Here is a 24,300-nt window from a genome sequence, read left to right on the forward strand (position 1 = left end):
CATTCTCTTTCTTTCTCTGTCTTTGTCTATTGAGACTGGAAGAGGTCGCTCTCAAATCACCTTGCAGTTGGTAGCTTTCCAAGCAACCAGAGAGAGAGAGAGAGAGAGAGATGGTTACGGTCAAAACGTTGCCGCCTAACCCCTTCTTGTATAATGGTCTTCCTCTTCCATCATTTCTCTCACTACTCTTCAGTCCTGATCACCTTTCTTCTTCTTCTGCTTCTTCTCATTTCCATACATAAATTCATAACGAAAGTTCTCTCCAACAAAAACAAACAGAGAAGAGAACAATGGCAGCGGGTGGAGGAGGAAAGTCCGATGACTTCCAGCCCTTCCCTGTCAAAGATCAGCTCCCTGGTGTTGATTTTTGCGTCTCCAGCTCTCCTAATTGGCGTATGACCTTTCGCCTTCATCTCCCTTTTCTTCTCATTCTTTTTCTTTTCTTTTTGCATTATGCTCTACTTATGACCTTCAATCTCGCTCTCTTGCCCTGTTTCAACAACAGAGTGATCGTTGTGTTTTTGCTCAGTTTTCGTTTTCGACCGTTCGTTATCGTTTTAGCTGTCTATTCGTTTACTGAAGTGAGAGTAAACCTTCGGTGTCATCGATCAATCTTCGCCATTGACCACCGAGCCTTTCTTTCATCGCTTTCCCGCTATTTTTTTCCTAGTCTTTACCTTTTTTTGCTTTTTTCGCTTTTTTCCTCGCTCTTCATGTTGGACGAAACTCGTAAGTTCTGTAGAATAAACTTTCAGGTTTGTTTGGTTTGAAAGAAAGGAGAAGAAAAACATTTAGAGAGAAATCTGTTATAGTTGAGAGGGACATACGGAATGAAGTTAAAGGAGAAATTAAAATGATCGAATGCTAATGGTTTAATGCTATTAAATTATGTTTTTAATTGTTTACAAGTATTTTACAGTTTCGGTTTTGTTTGTTATTTTTCGACTACCGGTGTTTTCTCGGATTTTGAGACCTCGATTTATATTATTACCTAATCACCCCTGCATTTTCTAGACAAACAAACAGATCTTATGAATTCTACATTTTCCAAAATTTCCTTTTCCTATCTGTTTTCTTTCCCGTTCTCATTTGCTTTCAATTTTTTCACGTGAAATTCTCGTTTTCTTGGGTTTTAAGTAACGAAGAACATCTCTGCTTAAGACTTTTGGTCTCTCACATGATACTCTGTTCTGTTGAACCTAAAAGAGGCTTAGGGAATTTCTTATAATTGTTATTCTTACTCGCTCAAAAACTTGCTAAGATTTTCTGCTATAAATGCAGCTGAAGCAATACTTCATGGATTTCAGCATTACTTGGTAATGCTTGGGACCACGGTCATCATATCATCTATACTTGTCCCTTTAATGGGTGGTGGCAATGTAAGAAAACAGGGTTCTAATTGAAAGCATTCATTTACTTTTTTCTTTATTTTGCGTAGTTGTTGGTTAGTTCTATGGTCTCATTAAACTAAACGTGTTGTTTCATTTGTGAAAAATAGGTAGAGAAAGCTGAGGTTATAAACACTATTCTCTTCGTTGCTGGCATAAACACACTTTTGCAGACTTTGTTTGGAACCCGGTTGCCGGTGGTGATTGGTGGTTCTTATGCTTTTGTTATACCCATCATTTCCATTGCTTTATCTAGAAGATACAGTATCCTCATTGATCCTCACCAGGTTTATTCTTTCTATTGCAATTTAGAACTTTCTTTTGTCTTTAAAGTAAGTGCCTGATAATACTGTAAATGATGATTAGTAACGCCTCGCGCTAAATGGCGTGTACTAGACTACTAGCATGAATTAAAAAGTTGCATGCTGACGACTTTTGATCTTTCAGAGGTTTAAACATTCCATGAGAGATGTTCAAGGAGCACTCATTGTTGCATCATTCTTTACTATGGTTATTGGTTTCTTTGGTTTCTGGGGAATTTTCGCAAGGTAGGATGTTGCTAACTTGCCTAAATGAATTTTGGGATTTGTTTTGTTCCATTGACTAATTCAGTTGACTCGCTTGATTTTTGACGTCTTGTGATGCAGGTTTTTAAGCCCTCTTGCCGCTGTTCCTCTTGTGATTCTGACTGGACTTGGGCTCTATGCACATGGTTTCCCACAAGTAAGAGCACCAAACTCTTCATTCCGTCGTTGTTCTGTGGAGATGATTGTATCCGAGGAGCTTCAGTGCTCTTCATTTTAATCCTTGACCTCTAACTACTCTCTTTAAGACAAATGGGCCCACTGGATATCGTCTGGAGTGATAATTGCGCTGCTTCTAACCCTGAAGTAAAACCAGAAATTAGGATATGTTTCCAGCCTCAGTACTGATTGTGAAACCTAAAAGTTTTTCGTGATGTCTACCATTGGTTCAAAACTAAAAGAACCATGTTTGTTATAGGTTCTTTACTTCTTTGTTTGGATAGTATTATTTTCCTTTCGCTATAATTTGAGCTATCTACTAAAATTTCAAGGACATTTTCAGTTAGAGACTCTCAGTGATTCCATCTCTCTTGATAAACATATTTTCCGGTTCTATTGTGCCTGTAATTGACTTGGCATGAAGTGTTATGGTGGATATTTAAAATTTAGGATAGTTGGCTCCATTGAAATTTGAAATTAAAATTTTAATGTTCTTTCATTGTGTAACAAAGGCATTGCTGACTACATGTTTAGATGTGTGGATGGTGGGAGAAACTCTTGATTAAAATGCAAATTTTCTGCAAAACTCCTGTCATTATGTTACATTAGTGAGAAAAATGTTCTGCTCTCTTTGTCATAGTGACTTTTTTTTTCTTGTTGAATGTAGTTAGCCAAATGCATCGAAGTTGGACTCCCAGCATTGGTAGCAGTGGTTTTCTTATCTCAGGTGATCTGCATTCTTAATTCTTCATTTACTATGGGCATGTTCAATAAAACTTTACCATCAACAAGTAAGGGTAAGGCTTTTGAATTTGAAGCTGTGTTGTTATTCTATCTTATATAAGTTCATTTTCGTTCCTTTGGGTAGATAATAGATGTACAAGAAATGTATTTATCTTGCAATGCTGCTCTGGTTTTATTGGTAATCACAATGAAAGAGAAACCATAGAATGATTACACTAAGAAAAGTCAAATCTCAGTGCAATATTATGTGATTGGCCCAGATTTCATGTTTGCTTGTGTCTTGAGTCATTACCATGATATATGTTTTTCTTCCCTCAAATTTGCAAATGGTAAAAAATATAGGAATAGAAATATAAAAATTGAGAAAACTTATGACTAGTTCCTTTTGTCATATTTTGAAAATCATGTTACTTTAACTTCTTGAGTTTTGAATTAATTTGGTTTATGATTAATGCCTTTGCAGTATGTTCCCCATTTAATCAAGTCCAAGAGAGCCATATTTGATCGTTTTGCAATCCTTTTCTCCGTTGGGATTATATGGGCTTATGCAGAAATTTTGACCGCAGCTGGTGCTTACGATAATAGAGCTCCAAAAACTCAGTTTAGCTGCCGTACTGATCGTTCTGGCCTCATCAGCGCCGCACCTTGGTGAGCTCATACTTATCAATTAAATCGGGGCTTATATTGGTTGCATAAAATTCCCATGCTTTTTTGTTTCTTTTTTAATTGTATGGTTCTGTTAAGATCTTGTTATTCCTTAATTCCTATGCTGTGGTTTCCTCCTGTCATATACACTGGCTAATTTATATTATTTAGAGCTCAATAGCACCACATGAGATGGAATTCTAATGATAGTCTCCTTATTTACAAAGTGGAAAAATATGTAATTGAAGGGCTTTGGTAAGTAAAGTCAATTAGCAGGTATATAATTTGCTGGTAGGAGATTTTTCTATTGTTTACCCTCCTTAACCACTAGTATTTGGAACTTATGATTATGCCTAATTTTTGGTTTGATGTACACAGGATAAGGATTCCATATCCATTTCAATGGGGAAGACCAAGTTTCAATGCTGGTGATGCTGTTGCAGTTATAGCTGCTTCTTTTGTTGCTATCATTGAGGTGTGGCTTCTGGGATGTTAGTCTTGATATGTTTATCTTTGAGCATATATGCTCTGAATTTACATATGAATAAAGAAAACAGCTAGATTATAAGTATCTTAATGAAAATTACTTTTTTTCAAAATACCTTTATGGATTTCTAACATTACTAATGCCATGTATAAGGACTCATTCTGCACATATCTTCTTCCTTCATGACCTGTATCTTCATTCTAATTTTCTAAAGTTTTGATGTCCAGAATGCATGAAATTTCTTTTTTGAACTAGATTTTTTCATCTCTCCTTTCTTTTCTTTCGCAGTCTACAGGTACATTTATTGCAGCATCAAGGTATGGGAGTGCCACTCCTATGCCACCGTCCGTGCTTAGCCGTGGCGTTGGCTGGCTGGTAAATACAAAATGATCTTTATCGCTTCTTCTTGTGCATTCCCTAAGTTGTGTAATCTCCTTTTTCTGGTTCCAGATTCGATTAAGCTCTTCAATTTTTGTGAATTCCAGGGAGTAGGTATCTTGCTAGATGGTCTATTTGGCACAGGAAGTGGCTCCACTGCTTCAGTGTAATTGGCATGACCTTTTCAAATTTGCTAATAATGACATTTGTTGGAGAATTATTTGTCAATAATATCAATAAATTCATCTGTAATGCTGAGAGTCATGTTATACATATTTAACAAATCAGTATTTTCTTAGTTTTAGGAATTAATGGTTGGTTCAAGCAAAAAAATAAGAGGCCTCTGTCATCTAATTCTGTTTTGCTGTAATTTAGCGAAAATGCAGGTCTTTTGGGATTAACAAGAGTTGGAAGTCGGAGAGTCGTTCAAATATCGGCAATATTTATGCTCTTCTTTTCTGTATTAGGTATGATATTCCATATTAATACAATAAGTCCCAGCGCCAAATCTGCTTTAATCTAATAGGAGCTTATATATTCATTGAGCAATATATATATATATATATATATATTGAACAATAGCTAAAAACGGGACCTACAAATGTCTTGGCTTCTTATTACTTGGAGATTGATCTGCTTATGGGCAGGTAAATTCGGGGCTGTTCTGGCTTCTATACCACTGCCAATTGTGGCTGCTTTGTACTGTGTCCTCTTTGCCTATGTCGGTATGTATCCCTTTTATATTTCTTACTAACCATGCTGAGTTTTATATCTGGGAGCCATAAGAAAATTGTGGATAACTCATTCGGATTAAACTACTTGAAACTTCATCAGAAAAAAAAAATGTAAAAAACAATATTTTTTGGAGAATAATGAAGGCACTTCTAATGTACTTCGAATTTGTTTCACTTCTAATTAACACCATGAGCTCTTTAACCAATATAATGAGTTGACTTGATTTTTGACATACCATGATTGAGCAGCTGCAGCTGGCCTTGGTCTCCTTCAGTTCTGCAACCTAAACAGCTTCAGGACTAAGTTTATACTTGGATTTTCCCTCTTCATGGGCCTCTCCGTACCTCAATATTTTAATGAGTATCTACTAGTTTCTGGTCGGGGTCCTGTTCACACTAAATCTACATGGGTGAGTATGTTCGATTTGCATGCCATCCCAACAGCCTCATCATTGTTTGTTCAAAAGTTGTTGAAAGGAATATGTTCCCACGAAGTAATTCTCAATTTCTTACCGATTGCAGTTCAACAATGTTATGCAAGTAATATTTTCATCACCAGCAACAGTGGCGATTATAATTGCCTTCTTCTTGGACTGCACCCATAGTTACGGGCATAGCTCAGTTCGGCGAGATAGTGGCAGGCATTGGTGGGAAAAGTTCAGGAATTTCAATACGGATTCTAGGAGTGAAGAGTTCTATTCCCTGCCTGGCAATCTTAATAGGTTCTTCCCTTCAATCTAACTTCCAAGTCTTTCCTAGCATAGAAGGTGTTCACTTTCTGGGCAATTCTGCTTTCTATATTATCTTTATGGTCCATAATCCATACATATGTGCTCTAAAAAAGGGAAATAAAAAAGTTGAAAACCGTAAGTTAGTTTGAGCTTGGGACAACAATTTGGGAACTTTTATGGGCTAAGCTTATACTAAGAATTTGCAGTTACAGTTGTAAAGCCTTTTGTTAACCTTAAGCAGTTCCTATTCTGGTCACATGCTTTCTGATATGTGTTTGTAAGAAAATTACTAGCAGCAAGTCTTTATAGCATACGTAGCCAACTCTTTTTTGCTGCACGATTCAAAGTATATTGAATTGTTCAACCAAACTGATGCCTCTTCTCTTTTTATTTTAATGCGGGGATGCTTCATTAAGTGTTATCTCGATAAGTTGCAATCAGAATCTTATCCTTCTAGTCCAAGTTGAAGGAGTATGGGAGCAGAAAAATAAAACCAAAGTGTCAGCCTGGAAAGGCAGCGTGGACTAAACCAAACTGATTTGGGCCTCTACGCAATAAATAATATTTGGTCCAAGCCTTAATAGTAAATACCCATTTCGACAGTGTAGGCGTCTGTTTCATTAAAACCACTACGTAAAGGCAATGAACCAAAATATTATTATTTCGTATTAATATTTACAGCAACAGCAGCAGCAGCAGCAGCATCCTGTAGATTTCTTGGAGCATCGTCTGGCAAACAGAAACAGTAAGCTTTTGCGAAACCTTTTTATCGGTGGAGCATGTGCTGGGCCCAATTGAACCTTATGCCTCTGATTTGAGAATTGAGAAATTAATTCCCAAATTTAAAAAAGGCTCATCGGTTTAGTCGACTTCCTTTCTTCGTCAAGGCCCCACTAGTCGTTTCAGGGGAAAATATTGGTTGAATTACGCCATTAAAAGTTGTGTTGACGTTAGCCTTAGTCCCTCTGCATTTTACTCGAGGGCCACAGTTGGTTTCCCTTTTTCTTTTTCTTTTTATTTTTTTTTTTGATGGGGATGGGATTTGATTGGTAAGGCAAACCCTTTTCATCTACGTTAAGTTGGTTATAGACGGGGAATTTGTTCACACTAGGGGCACCAACGAAACGAGTGAAGCAACGTGAGTTGGTTTCTATCTTTTGAAAGGGTTTAGTTAACGATTGTTAAGAGGCAACAACAGAAAAAAACAAAAAAACAAAAGGAGATCAATGAAGCTCAGCTAAACTTGATAATCAGTTCATGAGGGACAAAAACTAAAATAAATGATATACTATAAGAAAGAAGTCATATTTAAGCTTCAACTTGGTCATGTTTGAGTTCACAAAATGTTCAAAGGCATGCATTGAAGCTTAAGTTTGATTAACATAATAAAACTGTATGTAAAACTAATACACATTATGGGCTTCCTTTCGCCTCAAAACAGTGGGAAAAATTTTGGCTGCATCGAGACGTTTAAGGCATAAGTAGGGCCGGTTAAGATGACGGGAAAATCTTCTAATTCCTTTTCGTCGATCAATTTTTAACTCATGTGATCATCCTTTTTGACTATACAAGACAGACAGCCATCGCTGATAGCGAGTTTGGGAAAACACTCTTTCCTCAATAGAATCCATTAGGGACCCCCCATGGCTGCAACCCAGGCGAAAGGATCTATGACTATGATCAATGACCTTAAGCCTAAGGATTTAATTAAGACACACCCAATAAGCATGTCAGCTTTGATTTAATCAAGGTCCAATCAAACTTGACATTCCATCTTCTTCCCTCTTATTGCAAATGCATTAATCCAAAAGTTTAAAGGGGGCCTAATCTCTCTCCTTCAACCACATAATCCTTATCTTTTATTTCTATTTTTCTCATTAGTTAAATTTCTTTTAAAATTTGAGGGATCACCTCTATTTGAAGTTACAAAATGGTTACTAATCCAAAAGGAAGAAGCCATCAAATCCTTTTAGAACCACTTTGTAAGTACAATAAATAGGGAAAGTAGCCAGGTTATAAGTGTGATGGAACATTTTGTGATTTCTTGCTTCCATTATTTTATGTTTTTCTTCTGTAAATTTTCACTTTTTGTTTTTATACAGAAGGTAAGCTTTTTCAAACATCTCTTGGGTAAATATGTTGCAATAATGTCCAAAGCAATTGAATTTATTGAATGTGTGACCCTTATGTCTAGCAACAAAGAAGTTCATATCATTGGACAAATGCAGAAGATTTCGCTGCAACAATTTACTGCTGTGGACTATTCTAAGCTCCCACATTCAAAGATGTAGTTCCAGATGTAATAAATGGGCCACTCAAGCTTACCTCATTTTCCATTAGGTAAGTGAAAGATTTAAATGAATTGATACTACATTTGATGCCTGGCAGGCCTTCTCTTATACTAAGTAAGGGACAACGCATTAAAGGGACACGAGATAAACGAAGATCATACCAAAGATTTTATCTTATGTTTGGTAGAACAAAGAAAAATGGTGAGAATTAAACCCAAAAAAAAACCATATTTAAATCCAATTACATTTTTCTCGATTCATACTTGAAATTTTTAAGATTGAATATCAAATTATAACGTCTGGAATATGAAAAATGGAAAAACAAAAAATAGAAGAAATATTTGATGGTACAATAATTAAAATGATCAAAGTAATAATGGATTCCTTTGTTTCCCTTGGATTTTCTCAAAGAATGCTGAACCTAGCTACGCCCAATAATCTATGCTTAGCTAGGCAAAGGACCCTTTTCTTCTGGTTCATTCATTTCCATTGACATTAAAAAGAGTGGAAAAGGGCAAACCCTAAACATGAGCCACAACTGAGAAATACCCATCCATCCCGTAGTTAGGCTTTGGTTTGTGCTTTTTGAGTCCATACATTAATTGATGATTGTTGGGACATTGCTGTCAATAATTATAGAAGGGTTTTTTAAAAGTAAACTTACTCTTTTATTGATCAAGAACCTTCACCCAAAACGTCAAAAAGGCTTGAAAATCACTACTTGCTAAACTTGTTATACGCATTGATGCTTGCTAAATTTTGAAAATGGGTTATGCCTCTTTCTTTTCTTAACTTGTAAACATTGGTCCATTCTTAATTAATATTTAATAACATTAATTAACGTTTCACTACCCTTGATTTTGTTTGTTATATAAATATGATATATTCTTTTATATTATAGTTGAAAAACCTTACCATGATTGTGTTTATATATATATGTATATATATATATATATATATTTTTAGATTAAATTGTTAATTATTGCTCGCTCCACGCCAATATTTAATTTCTCTGCATACCCATTTACTTAAAAGAGTACTTTGCTGAACTATTACCTTTTTCTAGTATTCTTGTTATTAACTACAACTTTTTATTTTGTTAACAGTTGCTATAAAGCAAAAGTATCACATTAATTTGATGCTTGAAATGCATAATATAAGTAAAATGAATAAAGTAAATAGACGTGTGTTAATTTTTTTTAATTTGTTTATGAAATTTAAAAAATTTTCTATCAGTATATTAAATAATATTTAAATGAATATAGAAAAATGTTTATAAATTAATATTTTTGAGATCATGAAAATTTATTAATTAATTGAAATATTATTTAATCAATAAATTAATAATTTATATATTAATTAATAAAAAATAATTTATCAATATATTTTTTATTTTTTTTTCAAAATGTTGAACTTGATACATGTATTGTATATTGTGATTTTATGAATATTACTTAATTACTGAAATGAATTATCGTTATTTATAATGAGTAAATTATTGAGAACGTAGTATGAAATTACAAAGAAAATGAAGTTGAAAATGATAATTCTATACTAGATCATGTCTTATACAAAGTTGTGCGCAAAGATGTACCTAAAGTAACAATCACATTGCATAATTTTCTCTTACAATAAAAAAACAAATAACATTTGAATCATATTTTATAAAAATCTTTTAATTGAGTCATGTATATATATAATTAGATGTATAAGAATATTATTAATTTATATATCAAGTAAGGTTTTGCGTGTGTGTGTTTTTTTAATGTATTATCTTATAAATTTAACAAATTATTAATTTACCACGTTGGTCTTAAGTTGTGATAGATAAAAAACATTATTTAATCGAAATTATTAATTAATCGAGTATTAATTTATAAAAATTTTATTGTATAAAGGTTTAAATATGACATCATACTTTTTATAATATTCAATTAAATATTTATGCTTTTATTTTGAACTAAATAGATATTTATAATTAACAATTTATTAAATTTTATTAATTAAAATATTATTTATTATTTTATATCATGTCATGTTAACGTGATATATGATATAATATGTATTAACATGATCATGAAGTATTTCACCTTTCATATCAATGTTGACCTTACATCAATGTAAGATGGGTATGCAAAATGACAAGTACAGTAATAAAAAACTTATTTGATTCAATATAATTAAATAATTTTTTATTTAAAATTATGCCAAATTTATATGACTTGGAAGACCATGATTGATGAAGGAATTGGGAGATGTCTTTTCCATTTTTCCCCGTATGGTAACATTAATCTAAAATTTGACCACAAAGTTATTTTTTAATTATCTTCTTAATTTAAATTAGAACAAAAAATAAACTTTGATTTTTTTTTTCAATTGAAAGTTAAATTAAGTAAATGGAAGCTTACTTTATCTTATATATAAATTTTAACTTTGATTCTTACAATTGATTTTAACCAAAAAAAAAATGAAAAAGTTATGTACTAATTAAACGAAGCACTTTTGGACGTCCTTGTAACCACAGATCAAAATCTCTTGCATCAAGAATTAAAAAGGAGATTCTAAATGATTTGATATATCACTTAGCCAAAGCGAGACTGCTCTGTCTACCTTAATTATTGCTTCAATCAAAAAATTACCCAGCAATATTCAAACTTAAATTAAAATCTAATTTAATATTTGGACAAAGCTTAATAAAAAGCACATGGGCAAATTAAGAAGGTTCAGATTATTATTACTTATAATATTATTACATTTGCACAAATAAATCATTCAGATTCCATTTTCACTTTTGTCTATGTTTATTTGTCACAATTCATTTTTACCTTAGCAAAAAAAAAAAAACAAATGAAGAAAAGAAGTTTTTTTTTAAAATTTATTTTTCATATTTTATGAAAGAGAAATGAGATTAATACAGCTGCACCCTGCAATCTTCCCTCTTTTTTGTGTCTTGTCTTGACACTTGACATCTGCTCATCTCTGAACACAGTCTCACTCGCACGAGCCCTCCAATGAACTGTTGACAGAGGAAAACAAATAAAAAGCAAGAGAGAAATAAGAAAGGCTGGAAATACTATTACATAAAAAAGCTTAATTTTTTTAATAATAATAATAATAAATAAATAAACCAACAGGAGAGAGAACTTGAAAGATGTAAAACAAGAAGCAAAAACTCTCCATAAAACCAAAAGCCTATGAACAAACCAAATACCGCCATCAATATAGACTTACTCATTCACTCCATTTATAGTCGCCGTCTTCGATGCCTCCGCCACCGCTTCTATCCTGCCATTAAACGGCGCCGCCGCCGCCGCATCAGCACCATCTTTATCATTATTATCCAAATGTCCCTCTCTCAGTACTCAACTCACTTGAACAACTCCTCTGGCTCTGCTGCTAGTAGCAGCAGCACTAGCTTGTCTTGCGGTGAGGACGCCGGCGAAGTGGTAACTTGGGAACCTGACACGTCTATCCTCCATCAATTTCCATCTCTACACAATTATCCACCGTCCGATGTGAATTCCATTTCAGAACTCGTCGACTTGGAACCCCATCATATGCCTTTTCCCGATTATCTCCACCGTTGCCAGGACCGTTCCATCGACGTCACCGCCCGTCAAGACTCCATCAATTGGATCCTAAAGGTACCCATTTTTCTCACATATACACAAAACTATAAATATATGTATGGTCAATGTTATTGATTTTTGATGTGATGAGGCAATGCAGGTGCATGCATACTATCATTTTAGCCCAGTAACGGCGTTTCTCTCTGTCAACTACTTTGACCGTTTCCTCTCTTCTCATTCTCTTCCGGTAAAGAGTGCCCTTTTCTCCTGTGTTTTAGAAATGAAAAAGTCTGAAACTCTATTTGAATGCTTACTTTTCTTTATAATTTGGTCTAGCAAGCAAATGGGTGGCCGTTCCAGCTTCTGTCTGTGGCTTGTTTATCTTTGGCGGCGAAGATGGAGGAACCCCAAGTCCCATTGTTGCTGGACCTTCAGGTTTTCGAACCCAGATTCGTATTCGAACCTAAAACCATCCAAAGAATGGAGCTTCGTGTAATGGCTACTCTCAATTGGAGACTACGTTCCGTAACTCCCTTTGATTATCTCCATCACTTTATTTGCAAGCTCCCTTCTTGCTCCACCCGATTACCCAATTCATTTTCTTCGGTTGTATCTGCTTCTTCGGATCTCATTCTCAGCACCACCCGTGGTATAATATTAATCTATGAACTGAGTTACAAAGCTTTTAATTTAATTTGTTAATGATTTTCAGTCTTATCTTTACTGTTGGTTTTTTTCATTTTTGGGTTGTTTGCAGTTATTGATTTCTTGGGATTTGGGCCGTCGACGATAGCAGCAGCCGCCGTGCTTTGTGCTGCCGGGGAGGGTTTTGAATTCCCGGCTGATGATGCTTTTTTTCACGAGACAGTAAACAAAGTATGTTTAAGTGGATTTGAGTATGATTTTATGTTTCTTTAAGGGTCGTTTTGCAAATATGTAGTTAATTATATTTTGCGAGAATTTCGAAGAGTAGAGAAGCATAGAAAGCTGTGTAAAAATTTTATTTATAATATCTGGTGGTGATTTTATTTTTCTTTTTTCTTTTTTGGTTTCCTCCTTTTTCTTTGGGGATAGGAAATGGTGGGAAGCTGTCACCAACTAATGGAGGAATACCTGATCGACACATGTCCATCTGCTCGGCTCAAGGAGCTAAGAGGCGCGCAGCCACCAGCGCCTCCAAGCCCAGTTGGGGTGCTCGACGCGGCTGCTTGCGGCAGCTGTGACACGCGCTCCGAGAACCCCGGCTCCAGCAGCCAAGAAGAGCCGCCAGCCAAGCGGCTAAGATCCTCTGCTCCGGATGTACAGCAACCGTAGATAAGACCCCCCGCCTCCATCTCTCTCTCTCTCTCTCTCTCTAGAAAATTGGGGACCCCTTTTTTTGGTCATATTTTTATGTCATTAATTATAAGATGAACGGTCGGGATTGGATAATATAAAGTGAAGAGGGAATTTTGTTATTTTATCCTTATTATAATTATCATTTTTAAAGGCTCTATATATATATATATCATATTTTTTTGTTTATCTATGGGCTTTTTGGTCAAACGGCCTAAGCTGGTTCTCATGATGTTTCAATTATTCTCAACGCATAATTCAATCATGACTGCATGAATACTTGTGAGTCGTAAAAGATAGTTGGACCAATCATTTTTATAGACCAAATTGCCCTCTTCTTTTTCTTTCTGGTACCGAAGAAAAATATTCTGTGTAGAGGAAATCGATCTATACTTTCGCTGATTACTAAAACACGCAAAATTTGGTTGGGAAACGGTGTTTTATGTGTGTCGACAAATGATTCCACTCCACGTGTCCGACAAAAATCACGGACATATTAATGTACATTCGGACGGAACGCAAAGCGGGTTTAGGGCTATTGTGGTAAATTCAGTGTAGCTAATTTCGCTGGGGTGATCGCCACGTAAGGGTATCATATAAGGCATGACACGGGCGTATGCTGTATGCCACGTAAGATTTGGTGCCAACTGATAAGGGGGGAAAGAAAGAAGAGAGAGGATTTGGATTCGGAGGGAAAGCATCGGATTGAAGTGGGGGGAGGGGGGGTCAAATCAATCAGAGCCGTCCAGCTGTAGAAGGAGAGGACAAGTGTACTAGCGGCAGCGTTAGTGAGGCAAAGATTTGATTTGAGAAAGGTTAGGGGAGTGTCCACCACGCGTCACATCACCTTGGAGCTTGTACGTTAACACCAAACATAACCCAAAAAACTATCGAGAGAGGGAGGGAAGGGATTTGTTACTAGAAAATTCGGCCTTGGCTTCGCTGTTAATGTTTCGTGGTAGGTGTTGCATGGATTGAATTTGAAGCCAAAGGCACCCATGTGAGTCCATGATTTTTTACAAGAAGTTAAGGACAAATTGTGAAGTATTGTCTAATACGAAATAAAAATGTCAAAACCATTATTCTATGAGTACTCAATGATCGCAAGTGATGACATTTTTTAAAAATTTTCAATACAACGATTCTTTTGTGTTTCCAATGTAATGGATGGCATTTGTCTTATAACTATTAATTATTTTTATCTCATTAGATTCTGTCTGATACTTCTGGAGAAATATAGTTTTTGTTAACTATAATTATACGTCGCATGTATCTGGAAAGTTTACCATACTGGTAGTTCACTATGCATTGAATAAATAGACTCATGATGCCTTGTCGAATATGGGTCGTAAGCCATGGGAGAATTTCCCCACCATTTATTCGTAATAAAATTGTATTATGCATTGTCATTTGGTTAATTGATAATACATACAATATATCAAGTTCTTTTTTTATTGATGTTTTTATCATTTTATTTAATTTTATAAAATAAAAAATTTTAAACAAAACGAAATTATAATGACTCTGAAAAATGTGATTTCTCCGTAACCCAACACACCCTAATTTTTTTGTGCCTTTTGTAGTCAAGGAGGCATTTCATTAACCACGTGGCATCTGATCGCTAAGTTGCTTTATTATATATATATATATTTACTTTTTCTAATGACTCATTTACCTTAAAATAATTAGAAGAAAAGACATGTTATTTCATGTGTAGTTACTGTATGGCTACATCAAAATCGTTTGCTTTTTGGACTCGGAACCTGTTGGGTACGCTACTCCCGAAATTTCCACTAGTCCCACCTTTCTTCTCTCATGGTTTTCTTCATGTACAACCCTTCCCAAAAGTATAAATAATTGTCTTCATGGCACCCGCACTGGGTGAAATTTGGGGGGGCCAACAGGTTTTGTGGCTGGGAGTTCCTATAAAACTCGGTCAAGATGGGTCCCAAATCCAGGCTGTATGCAAAAGGTTGAGATGGGACCCATCCCTCTTCACCAAATTTCCTGCACTGCAGGAACAACATATAAATGAAGTATTATGTAAACTACACTGTAAGGAGGGAAGAGCATCCCTGATCCATCCATGTACATGTGAAACCTGGGCTGAGGCAGTCAATGGGCCCAGAGAGGCCCACAAAATGGCAGCATATATGGCCCCCACCCCCACCCTTGGCAGTGCTGGTAGTAAAAGCCCTTACAGGCTTTAGAGAAAAAGGCTCTGACCCCTCCGTGACAAGGTCTGAATGGACCCTTTGGAAAGAGCCAATGCATGAGACAAAGCAGCATTAACAACCCCAGATCAACACCACCCACCACCATTGCCGCCATCTCTCCCTCCTCTCTAATGTCAATACCACAGTGCACCCTGCATGCCCCATTGCCACCGTCGCTTTGTCCTTCGGTGAACTACATGCTCCCCCCTCATCAATGAGGTTTTTGGGGGTTTCCAGGTCAAGTTTTTTTTTGGGGGGGTCCTTGCTAGCCTATTCTAATCTTAGCAGGCTAGTTTTTTTATATGTTTCTGTCCATTGCTTTGTTTACTTTGGAAAGGCTTGCCAAATACAACAATCTATCCTTTTGTTTATTTCTCTTTTTCGTTTCTTTTCTGCATTTTTGTTGGTTGAGTTGTTTTTATCACTATTTGTCATGTCTGGGGCTTCTCATTATTTTTCCTTGGCTAGAGATTGAAGCTAGAAGTCAACACAAGACTACAACTTATAGCTGAAAGCATCTTAAGCCTAAATAAACTAGCCATCTGTACTAATCGCAGCCTTAATTGTCAAGTTGTGATCCAACATCCAACTCAACGTGCACTGAAATGGGTCTGCTTTTGCATAAGGTTTGAGGGGGGAAAATGGAAGAGAAAATCCCAGGGGGTGATTGGAAAAACAAAAACCATGGTCAATGGATCCCACGATAATTAAAAATAAATAAATAAAAATTTGTAGCAATTAGATGATTCACATGATCACACTTAAAGCAAGATATCTTGTTTGTCTAGTGGTAAAAGATCTTGAGCTCAGCTGGGTTTGACATTCCACCAAAAAAAAAAAAATCAGAATCGCTTTTCCAATTCGCATGCATGATTGAGACAGAATCTTGGTTTAAAGAAAAATAAAAACAGAACAACCTAAACGGATGTACTGGATCTCTTTGGTGCTTGGGCACAGAAGGAAGGTTTTTCTGACTTTAGACTCTGCCTTTTTATCATTATCCACAGGAATGTCTACTGCGATGCATCTGGCACCAACATTTCACTAACAAAAATAATTAAAGACTCCGCTCCACCCCCAAAGCATTGAAAGCAGAATGACGGATTCATGGCATCAGATTAAGTTGGGGGGTGGGTGTTTTCAGGTTTAAAGTTTTGTCATTTCCATTAAAGTAAGATCATATTCATTAAGAATCGAAAGCAGATTGAAAAGCCTAGAGTCAATGTGAAAGAGACATTGCATTAAAACAACAAATAGTAAACTGATAAAAACTAAAGTTAATTTTAAAGTTGTGTTTGGAATCGGTGAGGGATGCAATCGCTTTTAAGTATTGATATTTTCTGGTGAGTGGCGACCCCATTTTAGGAAGCCTCCTAAGTCCAAGGCCTTTGCATTCTAACGTTAGTCATCCGTCGCAGGCCAAAAATCACGTTTGAAAGTCCCCATGGATAAGGGAAACAGTACAATTCAAAGGACTGATTCCCCATCATAACAGCTGGGGAGAATTGAATTCGGGTAGCTAGAAAGTTAATTACGAGTCTGGTCTACTCTATAGATTATGTGAAAACGCTGACTTTTCAAAGTTCTCTTCTCTTTCTTCCTTGTTGTTCTCACTGGCAACCGTGATTGAACAAGGAAATTAAGAAGGAATAGAGGAAGAGAACTTGCAGGGGAAAAATGTAGGTTGTAGAATAAGAAAATCATTGCAAATAGAAAAACAAAATTAAACATAAAAATAATAATTGAGTATGATCGATATTCTGTATCAGATTTCAGTTGCATATGATCGGTACCAAGGGTGCAAACCAGAGAGAACATTCATGTATGAGAAAAGAAAAGAAAAATAACAAAACACTGACAATTAGGGTGCAGGACAAGCGCTGGCAATTGAGTTGGAGAATTACATTTTTGGATAATGGATGAACATGGTTTTCTGCTTCAATGGTTCTCATCAACCCCAAATCAGTGGGCCGTGGGGTCAGAGCCGCAATGCTGCCAAAATATCACGGGAGAAACACAGATTCGTCCAACATCTCTCTCTTATAAAAATCACAGCGTAAACTGTATCATATGCAACGGCCTAGCTTTGTAGTAGGATCTTTATTGAAATAAAATTTTATATATGTAAAATTAAGAAAAAATTTTCTAAAATCTTTTTCGAATACCTTAATGTAGTAAGGCTTAATTTCATAGTTTATATTTATTTATTTTCTTCCTTTCATTTTTCTTCAACCATGCATAGCCTTAATCCATGACTTCAAGCCTTGGCATACATAACATTCACCGGAAGAGTGAGACCTCTGGCATCAGTGTGAGGACTAAGAGCGTAAGACTTGGACAATGTTAGATATATATGTGTATATAGATAGATAATTAACTAGTTATTTGCTCTAACATTAATTTCACTATCATTGGGGTCCAAATTCTTGACAAAGAAAAGCCTTTCTAGAAATCAAGCTTCTGCTTTGGACTGGAGCAACTCATCCTTTATAGTTAATTGTTCCTTTCCTTCTCCTACAACAGCTTTTTGTTGTAATTTACATCTTTCCTGGGATTAATTTACGAGGAAATAGTAAGAAATAAGAAGATAGATGAGTTACTGCCTCATTGTTTGTTTGTTGTGTGGGACATGAGTGAGACTGAGAGAAACTACAATAGAAGACGAATCTTGGTTATGGGTCCTGTCCTGTCCAGTGCCCCACCAAAGGCTGAAGTTGGGTTTTAAGGCCATGAAAAAAATATACTATAAGGTAAACCCAAATTTCAATATTCACAACAACAAGCCCAATACGTTAGTCAGCTAGTTTGGCCCAACAAACGAAATCCATGAGAAGAAAATCCAACTCCTAATTGGGAGGGTATTGATTTCCTTTACTAAATGCATTTTGGCACTTAAGAAGTGAAAAGATCAAAGTGATACAAGTAGCTAGGCAAAGGCCAACGGCTCCTGGTTTGTTTATTTATGTATGTTTTCCAACATTTCCGCAGCAATTTCGGGAGAGCCAAAAGAAAAAAAAAAGGTGTTCTGGAAACAGGAACCTTAATGCAGAATGTGAAAGCTTGAAGCTTTTAAACCGAAGGTATTGGACCACTCAGCTCAGGAAGCAGCAACCTGGTTCTTCTGTACCACTTGATATAATACGTCTGTATTGTTTTTGGTGTATGATTCGAACCCAAAACCGAGTGGCGATGAGTGATGAACAAAATAACTTTGCAGTACAATGGATTTATGGACGCATTCCGTTGAGGTAACGTACTTTCTTCGCCCGAAATGGAGAGGGCAGGAAAAGACTGGAGAAGGGTTAAACTTAAACCCGACGTTTACAGTTACTATCTACAGAAGGAGAGGGATAATAAGAATTAGAAGGGGAAAAGGAAACAGCACGCTCTAAAGAGGAATAGCAACGTGGGGCAGGGCTAAATGATTGGAGGGCCAATTGCCGGACCTCAACGTGGCAGCGTAAAGATGCACCACAGGGTCCTTGTTGGTGTGGCCCCCCCTCGTACGCCAACCGTACGATGTACTTGTGCTACGCGACAAATTTCTTATCGGGATTTTGATCCTGCGGGCCGCTGCTTGCCTAGTGCCCCGTGGCTTCGCCCGCCAGCTACGCCTTGTCCACGCCACTCACTCTCACCTACCTCCTGGAAATTTAAACATCTTTATTCACCTTCCTTCCATAAATGAAAGGTTAAAAAAACCATTCGAATCTAAATGCAAATGTTGACAAAACGTGAGATTGTAACTTTACATTTGCCTATTCTATTACTTCAAACCACTGGACTTCTTGGTAAAATGTATGGGCATTTAATTTTACTCTTGGGATATATCTGTCCCTGTGATCTTTTCCGATAGACAATGTACGAATTCATGAACAAAGAGGATTGTGAATCTCAGTTTCGGAGCCCACCAACAAAATTAAAACGAGGATGCCATTCAACTCTCTCTCTCTCTCTCTCTCTCTCTCTATATATATATATATATATATATATATATAAACCAATATTGAGTATTCGAATGAGGTTTGGATGTTAACAATTTTGCCATATTCATTAATTAGTTAAATTAAATATGCATGTTATCAAGGTTTCATAATTAGACGGGATCATATGAAGATATTGGTAGTTAATGTAGGTGGTAAAGTTATTTGGTGAACGGGGAATAGTTGCTCCATGGTAGGTGTTGCTCCAATAATGGGAAGATCACGTAAGGTGCAACCTTTGTTTCCTTTTCTATGTATGGCTTTGCAAATAATTGATGAGAAAGTTCACTCATCCAAAACATACAACTTCGGGACTGAAAAAAAGGCATTTAAATCAAGAGAAGGGAAATGGGGGACCAATTTTTTTTCCTTTTTTATATTGTACAACTTACAACAAACTTGTTACCGACCTTTAATTGTTTTAGGAAATTAGGGTGGGGGGCAAAATTTGACTGAGAGTTATAGTACAATTCATTTGAATTATTTGATTATATTGCTGTGAAACAAGCTGAACTTAAAATATGAGACTCTTACATTATAAAAAAAAAGAGTTTTTAATGACGAAACACTCTTTATTGATAATGTTTTATTGAAATTGTTGATGGAATATTGATCAATTTTTTATTGGACTTCATTAGGCATGTAATCGATAAATATCGATGAATTAATGATGAAATTTATCAACAGAAGTTTTTTTGTCGATAAGTGGTTGATAATATGATGACATACAATGAATCGGAAAGGTGTGAAGGTTGTCGACCAACCGTGGCCAACTAACTAATTGATTTACTGATGCAATTGTGAATGAAATTTTTGTCGATATAATTCTCTTAAAATTTTTTAAATTACTAATTGATTTATCGATAGAGATTCTATCAACAATAACTTTTATAATCATCGACGAATTTTTTGTTGATGAGTAAAAATATAGTATGCTCCATCGGACTCCCCCCCATTTTACCCTTTGAGTGGGAGGAAAGTACTTATTTTTTATGTTTTAACTTTTTTTTCTTCTATTTTTATATTTATAGTGTTAGGAATTAGAATGATGGTGTAACTCAGACTAGGCTGTAAGGTAAAAAGAGGGTTCACCATGCGTACAGGGGAAATAGTTTCAGCCTTCCAGGGTAGTTGGATTGGCTGCCGTGCAACCTGGTAACCCAAGTTGACTGGACTGATTTACTAACCTTTCGGCTTTGGAAGAACAATGATGCTGCAGGTCAAAAGAAATCATGGGCCCATCACTAGTGTAAGACCAATATGACCAGTTGTAGAAGTTTTGGCCCGTATGAGCTGGAATAGGACATCTCTAACCTTTAAATGCTTCAAACAATTAGTGGAGAGAGTGCGTGTGTGTGTGTGGGTGGGTGGGAACACTACTAGGCAAATTTTTCATCCTTAAGGCCTCAACAAAACTTATTGACGGCAACCCTTTGGAGAGTACAAACCAACTCGAATTCTTATTCTTTGCAATGGGATTATTAAATAATGAGTGATCCAAGAGGGGGAAAAATATTGCATATGGATTTTGAAAGTTTTAACCTCGATTTTCCTTGATGAACCATGTTGTCTCTCTAGCCAAGCACTAGATTTCTAGTGAATTTTTCTAACCTTTTAGCTAGGCTTTAGGGTCTTCTCTCCAGTCTTTTTCTGTCCTTAGTAGGAAATCTTGTCACCATAAGCTGTTGCCCTTCTGCTTAGGCCAGTACACAGTAAAACTCTCCTGGAAGAATTGAAAGATCAGCATTGATCACGCTTATTGACACCATTGATTAATACTATCATTTATGTGGAGCAATAGTGCTATGTTTCGCCTTTACTTGACAATCACATGTGAAGAGTTCAAAATGGTTGAGGGTTTCAGACGACAGTATTAATAAGCCATCCCTCGAGAGTTAGTATCATAGCATCCATTTTAAGCACATGGTTTTAATGAAGAGACAGTAAGATTAATAGGTTTATTACCACTTTAGATTAGATGATTGAGAGAACATTAGTGAAAATATCTTATCCATTCCATACACTGAGATAACTCAAGTTCCGAAAGAAAAGGATAGCATGCAGCATGTTGATGATGACTATCGGTTTTGATTGAGAAATGTCATATATTGTCACGCGGCAAAGCACAAAAGTGAAAGGCAATAGGAGCATTCAAAAGTTTACAATAAATTAAAATCCCTTGAACAATATTAATCAAGTAACAAAGGAAGCAGTGGAGAAAAACTAAAGCATTGGAACCAGTACCCAAAGATCCCAAGTGACAATTATAAATGAAGATTACAAAGAGCAATTTAGGTTGAAGTTCGTGTACACGTGCAAACACGTGTGTGAATATGTAGAAGCTCTTGGTCTTAGCCAAAAGGTGGAGAAAGGTATATATGGAAGCCCGCGTATGCATACAAACACACAACATGCCCACATGTGTGCGTGATTTCTTAGGAATAGATCAGGGAGCTGAGGAAGAAGAGGTAGGGTTAATTTTAGTCTTATTTAGTGTTTTGGAAAGGTGAGATATAGGGTAAGTGTATGGCATGTGGATGCATAAAAACCTAAAGTCAACTGCTGGCTGGGTATAGTACCCACTTCTTGTCCCAAGAAATTTATGTAGTCTCCCAATTTGTGCATCCATGCCTATTGCCTAGATTTTCTTTGTAACAGGTCTCTTAAACATTTAACAAGAGTTATATAAAAGGCAGCTGATCTTTGTGCTAGCTGCATTATCAGAAGCAAGGGGATGGCCTAAAGATATACTAGCTAGTATCAAAGTGTTGGAGTATTATCTATATAATTCTATAAGACATGACTTTTTTTTTATTATTTTGTCTTTCCTCTTTTAATTTTCTTATTATTTTTCTTCACCCAACTAAAATTGACTAAACACTACACATGGAAAGAATTAAAAGCGAGAAAAAGAAAGAAAAGGAATGATATACAGTTAGTACTTTCTGCCTCCAGGAGTTGCATTATTTCTTGAAAAAAAATTTGTACAGTACCCCAGCTAAAATTAACTGCACAAAGTACATGTATGCATCTTCAGAGGACCACATTTTGCTTAAGAAACGATGGCCCCGTCTAAAAAGAAGGCCTTAGCTGATGAGGGTCAAGGCTAGTGTGTCATATCTCACCAAGAAAGTGAAAACCAAAAAAGGCTTGGAATAATAGATATGGAGATAAATGTGAATGTGTGTGACAGTGAGAGCAATATATACAAAGAAAATAATGGAAAGAGAGAAGAAGGGATTGAGACTGTATTACTGGCCAAGGGATAGGTGTCCATACACTGAGGAAGGGAAAGTGGACGTGTGCCCGGTTTTGTTAAGAGGGTACGCAGTGCCTCGCTGTCTAGCATGTGAACGGGTTGTGGCTTTCCCTTCTCTCTCTCTCTCTCTCTCTCTACCCTCTTCCCTCTTTCTTATATTGCACCCACTATAACCCACCCCAACTGGCACTTTTTGATTCATTCACCTTGAGAGCCGAATGGAGAGGATGAGGACAAAACTAGGCTAGGATTCGAGTCTGATTTTCTTGGTCTTTTCTACTCCCTTTTGATCATCACCAAATATATGGACACATATCACCTCACCATCAAAAGAGTTACTATTACCAGCCCTTTTTTTCTTTGGGAGGGGGTTCTCTTCTTGATAAGAAGGGGCCAGCGATAGAGGGAAACAACGCATTGAAGGGGGGTTTCTTTTGAGAGAAACTTAAGAGGAGTAGAAAAGGAAAAAGGAAAAAAAAAAATGAATGTCTTGGCTTCATCAGAATGCAGAAGTGGGTGTGAGTCTGGTTGGACTCTTTACTTAGAACAATCTTTTCTTTCTGCAAATCCTTCACATAAAGATAGAAAGAGTGGTTTTTGTGATGAACCTAGAGAGAATAGAGTTAAAGGAGAGGATGTTGAAGATGAAGAAGAAGAAGAAGACCTGTCCATGGTTTCTGATGCATCTTCTGGGCCTCCACATTTAAATGAAGATAATGGTTACTTCAATGATGATAGCCGATATCAATATTCCGCAACCAAAGGTGCTACATTGAATAACAAGGACAGCAAAGGACACAGAAAGGAGGAACATCGACGACCCCGGAAAGATCAAGAACTGCCTTCGTTTCTTGATGATACTGCCAGCTCTCCTCTCATCAATGTGAGATCGAAAGAATTTTAAAATTATCTTCTCTCAATCATTCTCTCATCGATAATGTATTAATTAATTATGGGTTCTTGACAATTTTCTAGAACAATTTTGCTCTCACAAATAATCAAGCTTCGAAGGAGAGTGTCTTTGATTATCCCCAGGGGTTCTCTGCATCACGCTTTCAGGTAGTTGCTCAATCTAGGTCTTTCCTTCAACATTAACTTATTTGTTCCAGTTGTTGGTCGAAAAATGTTACTAACCATTGAATTGTTGCAGGGAGGATCTGCATTCCAAGACCACTTTGGTTTTTTACAGTCTTCTCCATCTGGAAGCCAGCTACAAAATAACCAGTTAAGTAACTTCCAATTGGTCTTTTTGGCTTTATTTTTCTAACAATGCACCATATTTCAGAATCACAATACTGTTTTAAGCACTCGGCAATTATTTTTTGCATTATTGTTTGAACTGTCACCTCATTGGAAGTTTCAAAATTGACAGGTACTGGTATTAAGGAAAGAGAACGGAGTCGGAGATGAGATAAGGTGGCTTCCCATCAGCCTGCTCTTGCAGCCGTGGCTCTAAAAAAGAAATGGAAGAAAGGGTTGCCAAAGTAAAAAAAGAATCAGATCTCAAAGGGGAATCTTGTTCGTTTTATTTTGTTTCGTTTCATTTCCAATTCCAAGCTTCCTTGTACCCGGCCAATGCAATGGGGAACAACCAGAGAGCAAAAGTTGGAAATAAATGTAGTTGTTTTCAAAATTTAATTTTCCTGTAAAGGAACAGTGGGTACAAACCAGCTGAGCCTTTGGGCGGCCTCTACGTAATTATGTTCAGTCTTAATTTGTTTTTGATGGAGCCCCATGCTCTCTCTTTATATCTCAACTCGCAGTTCATCACTAAAATTCAACTAAATATACAAAATA

The 24,300-nt window shown here is 36.3% G+C and overlaps 3 protein-coding genes across 3 annotated transcripts; all 3 read left to right on the forward strand.

Annotated features, from left to right (window-relative positions):
* The first annotated feature begins 116 nt into the window (after positions 1-116).
* LOC18608103 (Xanthine/uracil permease family protein) lies at positions 117-6,172 on the forward strand. The gene is made up of 14 exons (XM_007042605.3): positions 117-393; positions 1,282-1,379; positions 1,499-1,675; positions 1,836-1,936; positions 2,036-2,111; positions 2,799-2,858; positions 3,339-3,523; positions 3,899-3,995; positions 4,296-4,382; positions 4,493-4,551; positions 4,761-4,852; positions 5,033-5,110; positions 5,369-5,529; positions 5,642-6,172. Exons 1-14 carry the CDS (start codon positions 291-293, stop codon positions 5,858-5,860), a joined length of 1,593 nt encoding a protein of 530 aa, XP_007042667.1. The 5' UTR covers positions 117-290; the 3' UTR covers positions 5,861-6,172.
* Positions 6,173-11,287: 5,115 nt separating this feature from the next.
* Positions 11,288-13,190, forward strand: LOC18608104 (cyclin-D4-1-like). Its single transcript, XM_088803243.1, has 5 exons — positions 11,288-11,785; positions 11,871-11,957; positions 12,047-12,359; positions 12,468-12,586; positions 12,785-13,190. The coding sequence occupies exons 1-5, from the start codon at positions 11,336-11,338 to the stop codon at positions 13,022-13,024; spliced, it is 1,209 nt and encodes a 402-aa protein (XP_088659369.1). The 5' UTR covers positions 11,288-11,335; the 3' UTR covers positions 13,025-13,190.
* A 9,659-nt stretch (positions 13,191-22,849) lies between these two features.
* Positions 22,850-24,251, forward strand: LOC18608107 (protein SOB FIVE-LIKE 5-like). The gene is made up of 4 exons (XM_018114660.2): positions 22,850-23,386; positions 23,479-23,562; positions 23,654-23,727; positions 23,876-24,251. Exons 1-4 carry the CDS (start codon positions 22,985-22,987, stop codon positions 23,886-23,888), a joined length of 573 nt encoding a protein of 190 aa, XP_017970149.1. The 5' UTR covers positions 22,850-22,984; the 3' UTR covers positions 23,889-24,251.
* The last annotated feature ends 49 nt before the right edge of the window (positions 24,252-24,300 follow it).

Source organism: Theobroma cacao, chromosome 2, assembly GCF_053813885.1.
Source record: "Theobroma cacao isolate CCN51 chromosome 2, ASM5381388v1, whole genome shotgun sequence".
Taxonomy (NCBI): Eukaryota; Viridiplantae; Streptophyta; class Magnoliopsida; order Malvales; family Malvaceae; genus Theobroma; species Theobroma cacao.